At 44.4% G+C, this 17724-nt stretch overlaps 2 protein-coding genes across 2 annotated transcripts; one reads left to right on the forward strand and one right to left on the reverse strand.

Annotated features, from left to right (window-relative positions):
- The first annotated feature begins 1 nt into the window (after position 1).
- On the forward strand, positions 2-17046 carry Tsen34 (tRNA splicing endonuclease subunit 34). The gene is made up of 6 exons (XM_065450294.1): positions 2-161; positions 352-489; positions 565-665; positions 2292-2583; positions 6315-6476; positions 16755-17046. The coding sequence occupies exons 1-6, from the start codon at positions 98-100 to the stop codon at positions 16937-16939; spliced, it is 942 nt and encodes a 313-aa protein (XP_065306366.1). The 5' UTR covers positions 2-97; the 3' UTR covers positions 16940-17046.
- Positions 12851-15464, reverse strand: Polr2C (RNA polymerase III subunit RpII33). The gene has a single exon (XM_065450310.1). It carries the CDS (start codon positions 15139-15141, stop codon positions 14317-14319), a length of 825 nt encoding a protein of 274 aa, XP_065306382.1. The 5' UTR covers positions 15142-15464; the 3' UTR covers positions 12851-14316.
- Positions 17047-17724: the final 678 nt, after the last annotated feature.

Below are 17724 nucleotides of genomic sequence, written 5' to 3' on the forward strand. Positions count from 1 at the left end.
CCCTCCTTGTATTTATCTGATTTCGTCTGCATGCTATGTGTAAGGTCTGTGTGTTTGCTCCTTGGAATCTGGACCAGCGCCTCCGATCCTGTCCAGTATGAGCGGGGCTCCAATCAAACTATATTTACAGAAAGAGAGAGTTCTTGTCTGGAACGCAGAGGGTAAGACTTACGGAGGAAGTAGCCGCATCTCCATTTCAGTTATCGGAAATAACTCGTCAAGGCGATTCGGTCGCCGGCTTGCGTGCGAAGTGTTATTCTGTTTTTATTTCAGTTCCTCTTGTATTCATTTGACTTGGTATCGATAGATCGGAAGTGGTTCTCAAGTTAAGGTTTGTTGCTTGTCTTGCAGATGTCAGCAAGATTCGATCTCAGCATCGAATCGTCGGAACGCAGGTCGGCTGCTTTCCACGCTGCCCCTATCAGAACGTTCTGCTCGGATTGCCAGTGCAGTTTACCATGGAGGAGGCGCATTTGCTTATTTCCAAAGGTGCGTAAAGCTTGTGACCACTCAACGTACGCACTAGTCTGCTTATAATTGTGTTAATCATTCGTAAAATTTTAGGTTTCTGCGTTCTCGTGAAGAACACGCGGTTGAGCCAGCCACCTTCGGATGACGAGAGAGCGCACGTTGACAAGTGTGCAAACGATGTCTACCAACAGCAGGCAAGTGGGTGAACTGCATGCATCTGCCACTTGCATTAATATCGCATATGCTGCGCCGAAATATCGTCATTTTTTGATAAGATGATGATGCTATATGCGCACTACAGAGCTATTGCGCCTCTCCCAGAAATGGCAGGGTGCACGACGCACAGGTGTCGCACGGCGATGCGGCCACAACATACGTATGACTTAATTGTCATATGACAATTGGCAAACTATACTGTACGGCTGAGATATATCTCAGCCGTACACTCTTTGGTGTAGCCACTCTTTGGTGCCAATCGAAACGCACATTCGCCGGGAATTCAGAGTCTGGTTTAGACCTTTATAATACGTGCACCCAATCCGGGAGCTTCAGTAATATTTCGTTCTAATCGAATTAACCCCAACTTGTTCTTTAACCTAACCTAACCATGCACGAACCTTAATCTCTATGCTAATTAATACGTGATAAAAAAAAAGATTGATAAATTTCACCAATGCGAGAATTGCCATTTTCAGCAGGGGCGTGCACACCATATAGTGTGCATAGCATGATTCTTAATGATATGCCAAAGAAACTGCCCAAACAGGGGTGATCACGGACACCCTTATGGAGGCCTCTGGATAAATTTGCAGGTGATTTGCATAGGCACTTTGAGAATTGCATAGGTATTCCAGCCTTTCCCCATGGGACATGCTAACGTCAATATTAATAAACCATGCAGCATCTATGCATCCACTAGTTAAATTTCACAACTGCCGTAAATTGTGGCGATGTTACGAAATGATGAAGCCAGTGCGCTCGCCATTCTATTGTGTAATGGTGTGCTTGTTCAATTCAAAAGACATGGAAACTCGCACGTCAGGTAACATCTCAAAATATGAATTCTTGCTGAACTTAAATGTCACACTTGGCCATTTCTTGCATTTAGACCAGAAACAGCACAAAGAATGGGGCAAGGAAGAGAGACAGGCGGACAGTGCATTATTTGCTCTGTTTCCGTTCTACGAGGCCGAATCAGAAAGTCTTTGTGCCTATTTTTTTAGCCAAATTACGGCTGTAAATGCGAAGTCGACATATCCATTCCCAGCGGTGGACCTTTCTTAGACAGGCCGATCCTTATCGGCTGGTATCCTTATCTGCTGACTATGAGATTCACGGCGCGGCACTGCTGTCAGTCGTTGAAGATGGCGGTTGTGCTTCACACATCCACAGCGTACGAGCAATGAAGCATGATTTGTTTTCTGTGGAGCAAGGGATGAACGCCCAGCGAAATTCACGGGGAAATGCAGCCTGCGAATGGGGAAAGGTGTCTCTCTTTGAGAAGTGCGATTCATGTGCAACAATGAAGCCAAGACAGCAGTCTGACGGTGGTCCCACAGTCAGCCGGACTAATTTTACCACAGGGGCATCTCAAGTTTAGTTCTGCGATGGAACAAATGTCTGAGCCAGTGTGGGGACTATGTGGAAAAATAGTATAAGGTACGCAGAATAGTACATATATATGTAGTTACCTGTATGTACCTTATTTTGGCTAATAAATAATAGGAGCAAATAATTTCTGATTCGTCCTCATGAATACCATGTATCAACTCACAATTTAGGCCCAACAGTAAACTATATTGCCATTACTTGTGTTGCAGGTTGAAGTGATTATGGCGCAACGGAAGGCCGAGATTCAGCAATACGCAGAGAACATTGTTGCTGGTCATGTTAAGAAGACCGCAGGGCAGCTTGTTGCCAAGAGGGTGAGAAAGAAGCTGAAAAAGAGTGGTGGCTCTGCGGCGACTGAAGAGGATCCAGGCTCTTCTGCTGAGCCCGTTGAGGTGCAAGCAGCAGACTTCGAGGCTCAGAAGGAGGCCATTATTGCCGATGTGATGAAGAAGAGGGTGTCTACACCATCACAAGACATCACATTGGCACCTGTTTTGTACGGTGAGTGTTGGAAAATGATGACAAGTTTAGTTATGATTGAGTGCTGGAAAATGATGACAAGGTTGATGGCATCCAGAAGTGCCGAAGTGCATCCAGAAGTATCCTCTTTTAGTCACGGTGCACGCAACTTGTTCTAGCCAGCTCTGTCAAGTGGATACAAGTAGCAAAAACATGGACATTAAGTTACTGGAATGTTGAACCTACTGCTTGCCAAATGTGGCTCCGTTTCACTTCATTTTGTGCCACTATAGTAAAGGTCCTGCCACGTTGTAACAGGATGTTTGACGTGCCATGTTCTGTCAGTTATAAGGAAGGAATTGTCTTTTCTTCCTTCTGATGCCTGGAGCAAATAATTAACTTATGCATGTGCTTTGAACCATTGATTACATCTTATTAACGAAGAAAAGAAGTCAACATTGCTGACTATAAACTAAATAACGATTTAATGGCTGTATAATTATGAATACTTACTATAATGTGTAGAAAACATCAACCTACAACCTCCTTTTATCTTACCAACCTGGATTTTGCCTCTTTCTATCTGAAACCTCATCACACGCACATTTCGCGTGCACAGCCTCTCCTTTTCACACATAGGTCCGCGTGCGTATGAGTAAAATAAGTATAGAAATTGAATCGAGATCGTCATTGGAATTGTCTAAAGAAGAGATCGGTTGCGCCAAGCACAACCGCGAGCTCGGTGACAGAGGCAGTGGGAGTTGAGCGACGAAGAGGACGTGGCCAAGCAATTGTGACTGCAACAACAAAGAAGGCAATTCATGGCGTTGAAATGTGCCAATGAAACTGCCGAAGAACAATAGATTGCTCAAGTGTGCCAAGCGTGCCGCCAAAATGGATGCACAGCGACAGGCCCGACTAGCTGCGGTCGTTGCTTGGCAGTAGCTGCAATGGCCATCCTCAAGCAGGACTTCATTCACAACCCGTTTAGCTTTGCGTTTTCTGTGTGTGACAGACTGTGGCACAAGAAGGCCTTGGCATGCGTCACGGTCCTCATGTAGAGGACCTTGGCTTTGGTCTTTCCTAATGTTGAAGAATTCTTTGTTTAAGGTGTGCAGAATGTATAAGTCTTCACTCACCCAAACTATAGTGCCTTTGTTGAGCACTGGGGATAAATATCCACCCAAGCCTGCCCACCTCCCTCCACTCAACTGTATAGCAGAGCACATAATTTCTCCTCGCATACTTTTCATGCAGCTTCGAAAGCCGCTCTACAACACTGGCCAGTACGGCATGAAACCACAAAACAGTCTTTGTGCAAGTCTGCAATCCTTCTCCTCCTGTGTCCACTGAGTAACCGTTTATGCATTATGCAACCCAGTGTGCATGACTATGCTTATCATGTGTGCAATAAAACCACATTTTAACAATGACACCACAACTGCAAGGGATTTAATTAGCAACTGGTCAAACAACAGCCTAGCAATGCCCTAACTTGGTGCAAGAAAATTGCTAATTTGGTCCAAGAATGTGATTTCAGGGTTGGCACACCCAAACTGTCTAACTTTTTTCTAAGGAAACCTGCAGCATCTTCAAGTAAAATTATGTCACTTTGGTACATTTATTTACAGTCCATCATAATTTGTGTTTGAAATGGAAATTGTGAGTCGCGACTCCTGTTGAAGTCGTAGTTAAACTGCCCCTCCCAACCAACACTTTTGTTATTTCATACATGGCCCACATTACATGTTTCTTACAGATTTCCTCTTGAACTCTGTATATGTACTTTCAATCAGAGCATATAGCCAGCAACTTGTGTTCTGGGACAGACTTCCAAACAAATAAATATTGTGAAGATTCCACATATAATGGGAACATATGTTTGGCAAAGCATCTTGCAGGCAGCTGGCTTTCCGGCATTGTTTGGGGCTTTTCAAAGGGTTACCACATGAGTGTTTGTGTAAAGTAAGCAATTGTGTGCATTATGCGAGCCTCTGTGTGACAACAGAAGCAAGGCGACATCATGTTGTGTTGTTCATGTGATGCATGCATACCATTCATGTACGCAAGCATGCCATTCATGTGATGTCATGAATGTATGTCATGTTATTCAAGTCACGCACATCCTGATATACATCCTGTTAAAGAAATAGTCACTATGGCATCACAACAGTGTAACAGGCCAGATCATGACGTGCATATCATGTTATGCATATCCGGATCTACCTATATCCAATTAAAGGAACGACCATGATAACGTAAGAGGCTAGACAGATAGATAGGCTCAAGGTGCTGGAAGTAGGTAAAGAATACATTGCATTTTCTACCACTGCTGGCGGACAGTCACCGAAAACTGAGTAAGTGACTTCGGGACATTCACGGTTGTATGATGACAGGGGGAAGCTTGGTGATGCCCAGAACATAGCAGACATCCAGTAAAGTAACCAGTAGGCCAGACAAGACCCTTTCATTGTCTTTTTCACGTTATCTTTGCTAACACTGCGCTCCCAAAATGGGTTGAGTGATATGCTCAACGCATGCTTAAATAATTCACTTGAGATAGAGCAGAAAATATGCGAGACCTGCATTTGTAACTGAGCTGACAGTGTGGGCCAGACCAGACATATGAACTTTCACAGCATTGATTTGCCTGCAGTTTTTATCAAAATGAGTTCTGAATTATTTTTAATGCTCAGCTATACTGTAAAGCTGTGTCTGGCAAGATTGCATAATATATTGATTGTTGCCTCGCTTTGGCTTGATAATCTTCTTCAAAAGGCAGTCAACTTTTCAGTCTGGCAAGGGCAGGCTTTTCCGTGTGTCATCCGAGCCAAGTTTAGAGTTTCGATGAACTAAAGGTCCAACGCTGCCAAATTGAATGAATGCTATGAATTGACCTTTCTAGAATTCTGCAAGTTGGCTGCCCTGCAATACTCTGAAGTTGTAGCACACGCACAATGGTACAGACATAAAAGGCACCGAAGACAATACACAGTGCCCTGTGTTGTCTTGTGCGCCTTCTATGTTCATGTCGTCGTGCCTGCACCAGAAAAAATTTTAAGATGACTTACCACCAAGCCCATTATAGCTACCCTCGTCGAATGCAAACTTCAGTGCCACTATAATTTCTAGGCCATACTATGTTTGTATCCCAAGCAAGTGGACTACCTACTTCCAAAATACATGTGGTCCATCAGACTGGAGAACCAAAACTGGCCATCTCTTCCCTGTCCGACAGTTGTTTCGAGCACAAAGAGCTTCTCTTCTGCATCACTATTTATGTACAGTCTGTCACAAAAGCCAAAAAGCCACGATGGACTTGCTCTCAGTATCCTAACGTTTGTGCTTGCTGGCGCTTGCTTCCAGTAAGGACTGAGTGTAGCACCAATCTACAGAAGCTGGCAAGTTCCAGTACAGAAGGAGCCATGGCCTTTAGACTTTTGTGACACCTTCGTTAACATAGTGGTTGTCAACAGGGGCAATCTCTGTCAAAAGTCCTTAAGCCATTCCCTAAGTGACAGGACCTTTTGCCGGGCCCTACATAGCGAGCACTGAAGCTTCAAAGCAGAATAGATTAAGGAGCCCTATTCCTCACCATTTATGTGTCTTCGGAATGACAAAAGTTGAATAGGGTCTTCGGCACATGAAATTAATACACTTAATGGCTTCAAAGCTTTTGACAGAGCACCACTGTCTGTGTAATTCTCGGTGTGCGATTCCTACGTAGGCCAGTTGTAGCAGTTACAAGTTTCACTCACTTTTTGCTTCTGCAGATTGCCTGCGAACAAAGGCATCAGACCTGGTGCCCGCAGAGTTGAACTACCCGACGAGCGATGCGCATAAAATACGTTGCCGAGTGTTTGAAGATCTCTGGGAAAAGGGCCACTACATGACGGTTGGGTCAAAGTTTGGAGGAGACTTTCTCGTTTATTCGGGTAAGCCACTTGTTCATTCTGGTAAGCTACTTCTTCCTGGAAGCAGAGTCTGGATGCAAGAGTGCCCTTTTGTAGATGGTCTTGTTCTCGACTTCATGTCCAAAAAAAGAAAAGAGAAGAGGGCCAGTGTTGGCAAATGATAGTTAGTGCTGTCAAAGAAAAGTGAACACTATCAACATGTTTTACTGCCCGAATTCTAATGTGTTTAGTTTTTGTTTTGATAATGGACACCATAAGACACACCTTTAGCGAACATCACGGTGTTAGAATAGGTTAAGTGAAACGACTTTCCGCCTCTTCCATGCAGCGGTCATGCGAAAATTGAAGACACGCTTCTCTTTTTCTCTACCAGGGCGCATTAGGTGCTGTGAGGCTTTCAATTCCTAACCACGTGAGCTGCATCCATGGCGGCCGCATGGTTTACAGAGCTGCATGTGTGATGACTGTTATCAGTTGTTCTTTGCACTGTGCTTGTGGGCGTGCGTTCGGTTGCTGTTGACTGCACATTTCACTTTGGTTTTAAGTTGATCTTTAGTTGCTATTTTGAACTATTTTTAGTTGATATTACGGTAAGGCTGAATAACCTCTGTGATGCCTTGAACCATATAGCATACCAAAGAAGGCCTCAAGGAAGGCTGCAAAGATTTCAGCATCCTAGAATAAACTTTGGAATGTCTGAACAACTGGGAAAATGATGTAAAACGTGGTAAAGTTGATCCCCTTAACTTCCTGTCTCAATCAACTCCTGAAGGCTTGCGAGTAATCATACCTTCAACAATCCAACTTTCAGAGTACCTGTTAGAGAAGTGTGGTTTTACATGTGTGCTAACTGCTAAATTCAATCAATTGATACCAAACATTTTTTGGTATCATACGCCAAGCAAAGGGTCAGTATGACCACCCTTGCTTGCCTACACTCTTACAATTATATAATACGCTTTCAATATATAGTCTTGTGAAGCTGCCAAAGTTTGGTAATTGCCAAGTGCAAACCAGTGAAGAGGCACGTCTTTTAAGTCTCTCTGACCTAACATCAGCAGTCCAGGAATGTGTTTCCATGGTGTCACGTCTTGAGGAACTGAAGAAGAAACTGAGTGAAAATATACTTGCAGCTATATTATCATTACATGATGATGCTGATTGCATAATTTATTATGTACCAGGATTCTTGTGCCAAAAGATATTGAAGCACACCGGCTATCAACAATGCCACACTGGCTTGACGGCTACAAATAATGCAACATCAAGGCCGGATGCAGCATTAGTAGTCTGCAAGACGCGAGGAGGATTAGTGCGCCCCATACACTTCCCTGTTCATGTTTTTAAAGGAACTGGAAAAAATAGTTAGCAAACAGCCGGTGAAAGGCATGCACACGACATAGCAACAGACAACGCAGTGGAAAATTGCAGTTTATGTTTTCCCTGTCATCAGCACAAGGTTGATGTTATGTCGCAAGTGCTTCATTATTATGTGGGAATCAGAATGAGACACTACTGCAAGCAGCTGTGAAACACCAAAATAAACAAGACACGGAAGCTGCGGAAACTTTCGAAGCTTGTCTAGTATTGTTTCTTGTTTTGAAATGCTAATTGTAATACATTTTACCAACACCTTTATGTTGTGTAGGTGCCGTGCTGGTATAAAGAATACACTATCCAGTAAACAAAGTGAGTTTTCTTTTTCCGGTCCACTGTTTTGAGCACCGTTCTGCATTATTTCATATTATTTGGCATACCCATACAACATTGTTTTCCACAGGGCAGATAGCGGAGTAATTAATCGTCAAGGTATAACTGCTCTCTTAAGGCACAATTGTGTGTTGGACAGGTAATGTCAGTACTGTGAATGAAATTGTCAACGCATTATTACGGGTTTGTTTCTATTATTTATTTAAAAACACAGAAGCACGTCACCTGCTTCATAGCCATCCATCGCAAGCTGTCGCCCACATGACTGCATTTTCCCTTAACCCGGTTGCACCTTAATGCACTCTGCTTCCCACAGATGTGTACAGGATTAGCGAATGTATCAGTGGCGCATGGCAAATGTTCTGTTCGGTCATTTGACCTCAGCTGCAAGGTTGATGTAAACACAATGCTGCAATGACACCTGTGCTGCTTTCCGATAAATATTTAAGCTTTAATTGGGCCATTTATCATAGCTGGTCATTGTATGCGCTTAAAATGTTTCTGCATGATCCACCTTTGCTGCTGTACAAGACAAGTGTCGGTTTCACGTGGATACCCATTTGTTTATATTATGGAGTGGAAGTATGTCTCGCACGTTACACATCAGTGACACATGTTCGCTCTTTATACGACACTGACCATAAAATATGTAGAAGTGATCTTGCAAGAACAAATAAGGAGCAAACACAATACACTCAATGCACACATAGATTTAGTAGAATGCAGCCACGGGATCGGCTGCCCGTCCATTACCCAGGTAGGTGCATCCCCAAGACCAGGTGTGATGTCTATGAGCTTTTTAAACCTGCATGCTGAGCCCTTATGCGTACGATATAGCACGACCACACTTTCTTCACAAGCCCCTACCATCGCCATCGCTTTAAGGAGGCTCAAGAACCAGATCGCATAAGCCTCTGGGCATAGCCAGGCGAGCCCCGACATGTGTGGCGCCATGTGGCAAGAAAAGAAACTGGTGCCAGATTCGCACTTCTTTCGACGTATTGTCACTCCACCTAACCAATTTCTAACACCGTGGTAAACATCATTCGCACAGTTGTTTTCTCTTCTCAAGTTTGTACTGAGTATGTGAGCTCACTAAATTATTCTCCACCTTGGATGTGTGCTTTAGTTAACCATCATGGTGCAGTAATTTATGCTGATTACTGATTTTACAATGTAGTAATCACTGTTGTCACACTGAACTTGCTGTGCGTTCAAGAAATGTTTGTAGTAGCAAAACACCTTCAGTATTGTGCTACTCAGTGTCATGGTTTTGTTCCATTTATGTATTTTGCATGCCACACTGAAAGTACTATTAGCAGCAGCTTAGACATTAGGCTGAAATTCACTGAAATCTTCCTACCATAGACTCATGCAAGACTTGGACCTGTAAATTCCGGATGGGTGGTTAGTATGCTTGCCAGTTTGAACTAGAGTGTCAGACTGAAAAGGACTGACAACCGGGGCTGAACCGAACCAAACCATTATCTTTTTGCCATCTTGGAACTTATTGAAGGAACTATTCTGAACTGGTTCGAGAAACAGTTTGCAAGACCTTGTGAACCAGTGTTGCTATAGCAATTTTGTCTCTAGATTTAGTGACTTGTCTGTTTAGTGACAAATTTTCTCTATTAGGCGAGCAGTGACATTTTTTAGTGACGCAACAGACATTTTACTGACTGAAAGTAGGAAATCTTCTAAAATCGTGTTCTAGAATCTACTCTCTTATCAAAAATTTCACCCACAATACTACCTAATGCGAATTTTAAGAGCAGCTTTTAGGTGTTTCGAATTTGCGATATATTGTGGCAAAGAATTTGATTCTGAACAACAGGGTGTTCTCGGTGGCGGCGACTCCGAGCCTCTGCTTGGGCAGCTCGTTTAGCAGCGGCGGCTGACGAAGCTTTTCCACCGGTTGCGTCGCTCATTGTTCAGAGAGAAAGTGTGAAGATGGGAATGCATGGCTCGCATTCTCTAGTGGTGGCGCAACCACAGGCGAAGTAGCACACGCGCAGTGGGTCCGAAGCCCACGCCAGCACTTTGTTTCCATGCTCCCCGTGTGCTTGCTGCCGGCACTCCGTTTTCCTCCTCACACTCTTGCCATGCCCTCCTCGAACTCGGTGCTTTTTTCATCCCCCGATGCGTGCCGTGTTTGCTCTCGCCTTTCGCTGTCCTCGTTTGCTCGGTTACAAGTGACTCATGCTCGCCACAGGAATGGGCGCCCAAGAGCTGCACTCTAAAGGCTACATTTAAGCGGCCAAAATTGGCTGTACGATGCATGGGCTCTGCGACCATGATGAAAGAATGTTTGATTTCGCATTGGTGGTCTTCACACGGTGTTTTACATCATAGTGGCCTTCACAGGATTCAAATTGTGCTGATGAAAGTTAATCTTTTTTTTTGTTTTAATTCCTTACAAAAGTGATTTGAATGGGTCTTAATGCTGCAGGTTCAGCACATAACTTCACCAAAATGCATCGCAATAAATTAAATGGTGTGATTTAAAATTCGTTACGTGAACAGTAAGACAGATCTACATTAAAAGATGCATAGATATCAGAGTGGCCGTCTCATTCATGCTAGTCTGAATGCACTGTACTTTTTTTTTTTTTCATTGCTTTCGGACAAATAAATATTGCACAGAACTTTCATACATATCGGAAGTGTAGTATTAGGCCTGTATATACATTCTTTTTTAATCCTTAACAGAATTTTAAAAATCACCCACGGCATGCAGCACAATGCTGCTTCTTTAGCTAGACTACTCCCAGAGGCTGACATTATTTTCACAAGAAATCAAACTGAATATTGGAATAATTTAACATTTTCTACTAATTAACTTTTAGACTAGTTACTTTAAAGCAAGTATAACAATGTACTACTTGTAGCTTCTAACTTCAAAAGTCATATATCCACTTGGAACGAAGTCTCAGGATAACACCAGTTTTGAGATAAGAGTTCCCAAAATTTTCAATGAAATGCATTGGTGTTCCAGCAACATTTGAACTTCAAGGCAAAAAAATCAGTTTTGTTAAAAGAGGAGGTGGAACAGCACTACATTTTGCTGCAATTTTAACTGCAGTTATCTGAAAACTGGTGTTAGTACAAAATTTGTTCCAAGTAAAGGTGCATTGTGAAATCACTGGCTTCAATTCATGTATTGCTATATGTTTGCCCTAAAGTAACTAGTTAAAAAGTTTATTTGTGAAATTTCATTAATTAGTCAATCTATGAATCTTTATTTTTAGCCAAAATAATGTCCTCTTCCAGTGATCCCTATGATTAAACAGATCTGTGCTATATACCATAGCCAATTTTTAAAACTTTTCTTAATGTTAAATTAAAGCACCCAGTATATGTCATGTAATGGTCATCACCAGTATTAATGTGGGACCAAGCACATGGTGCGGAATTTAGCTCTCCTTTCAGGAGCACCAAGAACTAGACAATTTGGACCAAGCGCCTTTCCATGCTGGAAAAATAAAATAACAGATGTTAAATTGAAGCATGCTGTATTGCCTAGCAATCTGAAGGTAAATGAAAAAATTTCAGCTGCCGTCGTCCATTGTTATGCAGGGGTATCAGCAAAGCAAAAGTCCTCTACACTTTGCTGGTAAATTTACTGTTAATTAAATAAATTCTGGAGATTTATGTGCCAAAACCAAAATACGATCATGAGGCAGGTTGTAGTGGCTCCAGATGAACTTTGATACACAGGGTCCTTTAACGTTGGCCAGTGCCAGAGCATTCTTGCATTTTACCCCCACCGAAAAGTGTTTGCCATGGTCGGGATTCGACCCTGCGCCTTCAGGCTTAGCAGCACAATTCCAAATCCACAACTGCACCATGGCGGGCACTGTTTATTCCTCATCTGAGTGGACATTAGTCAAGCATGAACTGTGTCAATAGGTAATTCGTGCGACATTAACTTATATTAGTGTTCCAAAATGCTTATACCGTACTGCTTCAAAAGTTCGCTCGAAAGTATTAGCGACAGCTTTAGCAACCTTGCAGCAAAATTTTACAAATTTTTTTATCTCACTTTAGTGATGTGCTTCAAAAAATGTTGGACCCGCTGCTGTAGACCTTCTTCTAGGAGGGCTTGTCGGGGGAGAAACGCTGGACATAGGCTTAAAGCCTCCCGCAGTCGGCAAACGACTCCCATGCTACTGGCAAGACTCGAATAACTTTACTTCAACTTAGTTCTGACACTAATAACACGTTAATTTTTGTGCAACCAAGGCTGGTTAAAAAGCAGCATGCTCATAAAATAATTGGTCTCCATCAAGTACTGTACAGATTCGTGTAAGGGCTGCATTTCCAATTAGGCTGTCCGAAATTTGGAGAAAAACATTTCAGCAGAGAAGCAATCGTATTGTGTACCCCAATGCTGCGCACGCATCGGCAAATTTTCGCTCGCTGTGTACTTTTGCATGCCGCTACTAGATGGCAAGAGCTACAAGTTGACCTCTGATGCAATGGTGCATCAAATGGTCAAGGCCATGCGCGAACCATCTTGACAAAAAGGTTCAGTCCTGTCTAAGGGCCACACCTCAACAAAATAGTGAAAAAAAAAGAGTGTGGCCCTCGCATGAGTCTATACAGTATGCTGCAAACTACAAGATAGAGTAAAAGCTCATAACATGATGAGTGCGCTAATTCAAACATTTACAAAACAAAAGAAAAGGAATGATAGTGTCTTTATTTCAGCCCCTTGACATAATGGAACTTGCATGGGTGCATCATTAGAGATTCACTGCAGGCTGTGCAGAACAAGATGCTCCTGTAAGAGCAATGCCTGTCACACAGGCCTATGTCGTTACCGAATCTTAATATATTAGGCCTCAACATCAGCAGGCGAGGTGAGAAACAGATGTGCAACAACTTACAGGCGCCAGAATGGAATTAAATGTGTTTTCAATGCAATAGACACTGTTGACTTTGAAAGCAAACCATAGGAAACCTACGCTCACACTGTAGTCAGTTTACTGTGCAATATTAAAGGCACTATATATTGTCACGTAAGATTCGAAATTAACTCTTTTGTTCAAATAAGTTTGCTGGTGAGGCTGAAAAACGTTGTCGTCTAAATCTTTTCATTCTACTTAGGAGGGTACCAACATATTTTTGACTATTCATTTCTTGTGTTAAATGAAGGTTCTAGACCTCCAAGCCTTAGAAAGTATGGTGACAAGCCTTGAAGCACCGTAAATAATTGAATGTATAAAAGGTTTTCTACGGCCAGTTCGGGTCTCGTTTCCCAGAAGGATACTGTGTTATGACGTCAAGACACAGTATGTGGTCATGTGGGAGCAGGACATTGTGACACTTTGACAGTGTGCTCAGGCTCGCTTGGTCACCTCTTATGCAGCTGCTTGTTGTGAGGGCCGATGTAGTAGCGTGGCGGATTACCGAGCGTGGTGGAACGAGAGTCAAAGCGTTGCAGTGTCCTGGCTCCACATGACCACATACTAGGCCGCAACATCTCGACAGAGTAAAAACGAAACCTAAACTGCCTGTAGAAAAGCTAATATAATAATTTGTGGCGCTCTGAGGCTTGTCACCATTTCGTCTTGAGTCTAAGACCTTAGTTTTAAAAAAGGTGCGCAGTTGAAAATGTCTTGTCAATACTCCCATAATTTCAAACTGTTGTGAACCAGTTCAAATGGTTATATTTTTGGCTTGCAGTTGAACCTGAACCAAAATGGAAACCTGAACCTGAAAACATTTCCGTTTGACACCCTGGTTCGAAATGATGCAATCTACCTTTTGAAGTCATACGCTGTGCAGCCTTAAGCAAAGACTTCTGTCCAGCTGCCATGTATTTGTACAATGAGAGGGATCTCAAACACTGCTTTCACATATTGGCAGGACCCCAAGGCGGCCAGTTTGTCTAAGCGTGATCATGGCTTTCTGTTTTATCAGTCCTGGAACATAAAGCAGGCCACACGGCTATTTATATATCAGAAAACCCATTCACCTGTGCGTCTGCATTGGTTGAGGATTAGTGCTAGGTACAGTTAATCTAAGGCTCGTGCAGGGCCAGGATTGTACGGACATCTGGTATGGCAACGAGGTTTTCTGGTTTATTAAACAGTATGCGACGGTTACGCGTGTCCTTGCAAGCAATGAACGAACGGGCTTCCCTCCATCAGTTGATGGTGAGCGAATCGCAGGGCAGCTCGTGCGACAGCTGAGTCTGGAGGTCGCTCAGCTTCTTCTTGAGCACGCTCAGGCCGGTCAGCACGATGGTCTCGGGCTTCAGGGCGCCCGACGACTCGACGTTGAAGAAGAACTTGTTGGGCTTGCCCTCGCTCTGGAACTCGGCCTCGGCGTGGTCCTCGTCCAGCTCCGTGTACTCGCTCTTGGGCCACTCCTCGGGCCGCGGGTAGGTGGTGTGCCGGAACGCGTTGTCCGGGTCGTACTCAAACGCCACGCCGCACGTGGGGTTCCACTTGGCGTGCTCCTTGCCGAACCCTTTCTTGGCGTACGCGCGGGCCTTGACCTCCTGGCCCTTGCGCAGCTTGACGATGAGGATGTCCTCGGTCTCGCCGTACTCGTTGGTGTCGTCCTTGTGGCGCGACGTGACCGGCACGACGCGCGGGTCGCTCGACTTGAGGTCCGCGGTGGTCACGTGCCGCGTCTGCTCGTCCAGGCACTTGACGTCGATGGTGAACTCGACCGAGCACTCGGTGCAGAAGTCGGCGCACGTGCAGTCGCGCGAGTACTGCATCTTGTCGACGATCTCGTCGCTGGTGAGCGGGATCAGGCCCAGCCGGTGCGCGATGAACTCGTCGTGCAGCACGGTAGAGTTGGCCTCGAGCTGCACCCAGTCGATGGCCAGCGTCGGCGTCTCGGCGATGAACACTCGCCGCAGGCTGTTGGCCACGCTCAGGTCAGTGTCCTCGACGAAGAACTTGACGTTCTCGTCGGTCAGCTCGCTGATGTGCACCGACGGCTGGTTGGCGTACGGCATGGCGGCGCTGCTTCGCGGTCAACCCCGCGCCGAGCTTATCCTTCTGCTACCGAACGTCGCGAAGCACGCAGTCTGAGCTTCTGAAAGACGTCTGTGGTTCGAAAGCACCGCCGGCACCAAGGCTTGTTCCTGCCGAATTGGGAAAGTTGTGCGTTCTGCAACGAAACACGACTCGCGAAACTTCTGGAGAATGTATTTCGCAGGGCGTTTCACCGAGGAATCTTTCAGCGAACGGTCTCGAAGGTTATTTCACAGACTGCCGGCGCATTTGCGAGTTGCAATCGTAAACACACGCGACGCCATTACTGAAAGCGGTTTTGATGATGATAGCGTTTGCGTGATGCCTTCGCGATGCTGCGCTGTCGCAGACGCTTTGGAGAATCGGAGTCGGAACTTCGAAGGCACGGCTAGGCGCGCTTGGGCAACAACTTGTGCCATGAAAACAATGCGAAGATCACATCTTAAAGCTTATTGCTCGCGCAAATATGAACGGAGCTAAATAGCTGGATTATACCAGCCTGCATTGTGCAAAACGGCTGTTCACAGCACATAGAGGAGGAGGAGGAGTAGATTTTAATGGAGAGAAAGGAGGAGAAGTCGGCCTGGAGAGCGTGTCTCTAGCCTGCTACTCCTCACTGGGGAATGGGGAAGTGGGAAATACAGCGAAAGGTAGGTGGCGGATGATTATGATATGGTACAATGAGATACTATATACACGTTGTCCAATATGCGGATGCGCACTGGAGACGCAATACACTAAGAGTAATCTTGTCCATAAAAAAAAAATAATCCTGCCACAAAAAGATTTTGCGCAAACACATTTCGCACTGACTACACATCTCACATCTTCTAGAGGCGATCGTCTAAACCAGTCTCACTTAAAAAGTTCAAAAGTGCTTTTATGGCACGTTGGGCACAGTCAACAGTCCTCCACGCGCCTAAAAGCTTTTCACATAGAGCTTTCACATAGAGCTTTTCACAGCACATAGAGAAACTCGTTACGCAAGCTGTCCGGACGTGTTCATATATATGCTGTCTTTTCATGCAGAATTCGAGCCACCGGGAGAATATATCGCGATATATTTCTTTTTCATCAGCCGGAAGTACGAATAATCAATAAATGACAAGTTCCATATGCGTACGATTCCTGGCCACGGAGGCTGCAAGAACGGTCGTGCACCGAGGCTTTGTGCACGGCGTAGAACTTTCTTTCTTCTTTTTAAATGAAATGTGTATGTCTCTATAACTGTAAAGTTATCGTGAAGTTGAGATAAGAAGATGAGAGGCTGCAGAGAGGCACCTTTATATACCCTCCTTTCTCATAAATCTTTCGCACACAGATTTTTATCAGTACGAATATCTACGCGCAACATGCGCTATTCCGGTCACATTAGCTTTCACCTGAAGGCACCTTTTGCCATTGGGATAAGAAAAAAACGAAAGAACAGCATTTGACTAGTACTGGTATTAATGCAGTACTCTTGGTACGAGTTATATTAGGGATACTTATACAAAAGAACATGAAAGGTGTACAAAGGAGTTGGGGTTTTTGGGTATGCAAGACTGCTTGACGACGTTACTTCTAAAGCTCGCAATTCTTGCCTTTCGTGCAGGTGACCCACTTGTGTTCCATGCCTTTGGCGTGGTGGTGTGTCTCGGGAAAGACACCAAAGTGGCAGGCCGTGACATGGTCATGTGGGGCCGCCTGGGGAATGCCGTGCACAAGACTATCATCCTGGCCACGCTTCGAGACGATCGAGTACATTATCTCTCACTGTGCTGGAGTGGTGAACTGTGACCTACGGACTACATCCGGCAAGCGGCTTTGCTGAATTTGGGTGTACATGTCTGCGATTAGAGTGACCATAATTGTTTTTAAGCATAAAGATTTATTCGAACAGCCCATGCCTGGAGCCTTTGTTGTGGAAGGGAGCTGAGGTCAAGTTATTCGATCTAGTAACACAAACAGGGACATAGACGCAGGAGATATAAATAGTTGGTAGCGACATACTAGTTTTGTGTGTTCTTTTTTTTTTTGTCTGTGTTCGTGCTTGCACTAAAAGAATACCTTACGATATCATACCAAACAAGCCCACATTGCAACACTCACTGAGGCTAAGTACTATTGGGGCAGAAAGAAACTACGCTCCATGCAAAAAGGGCAGTTTGGATTGTTGAGCAAACAGGTGCAGCTGACATTAAGAGGAAGAAATTATTACTTTGAGCACGTCATGCATTGTGTAGAATGGATAACTGGTGGTTGTAACCACAAAGGAAGAAAAAAAGACTAGGTGGGAGCGTCGTGTGACTATTTTATGCCTGTTCACAAAGAAATGAAAGGCGCATGGGAAATAGTCCCCCGCCACATGATAGGCAAGCTGCTGTGTGTGCAGAGTAAGGCATAGTAGAGAGCGGGTAGCAAGGGCCAACAGTAACGAGGGTGTCATTAAATGCTACCAGAAAACCAGATGCCTTAAAGGCCTGCAACCTTGGAAGGCTTACTCATGGAGGCCACTTCCGAAAAGACAGCGTGCAAGTTGACCCCAGAGGAAAGACGATGATGGCTGGGACAGTCACTTTCAC

Source organism: Dermacentor albipictus, chromosome 3, assembly GCF_038994185.2.
Source record: "Dermacentor albipictus isolate Rhodes 1998 colony chromosome 3, USDA_Dalb.pri_finalv2, whole genome shotgun sequence".
Taxonomy (NCBI): Eukaryota; Metazoa; Arthropoda; class Arachnida; order Ixodida; family Ixodidae; genus Dermacentor; species Dermacentor albipictus.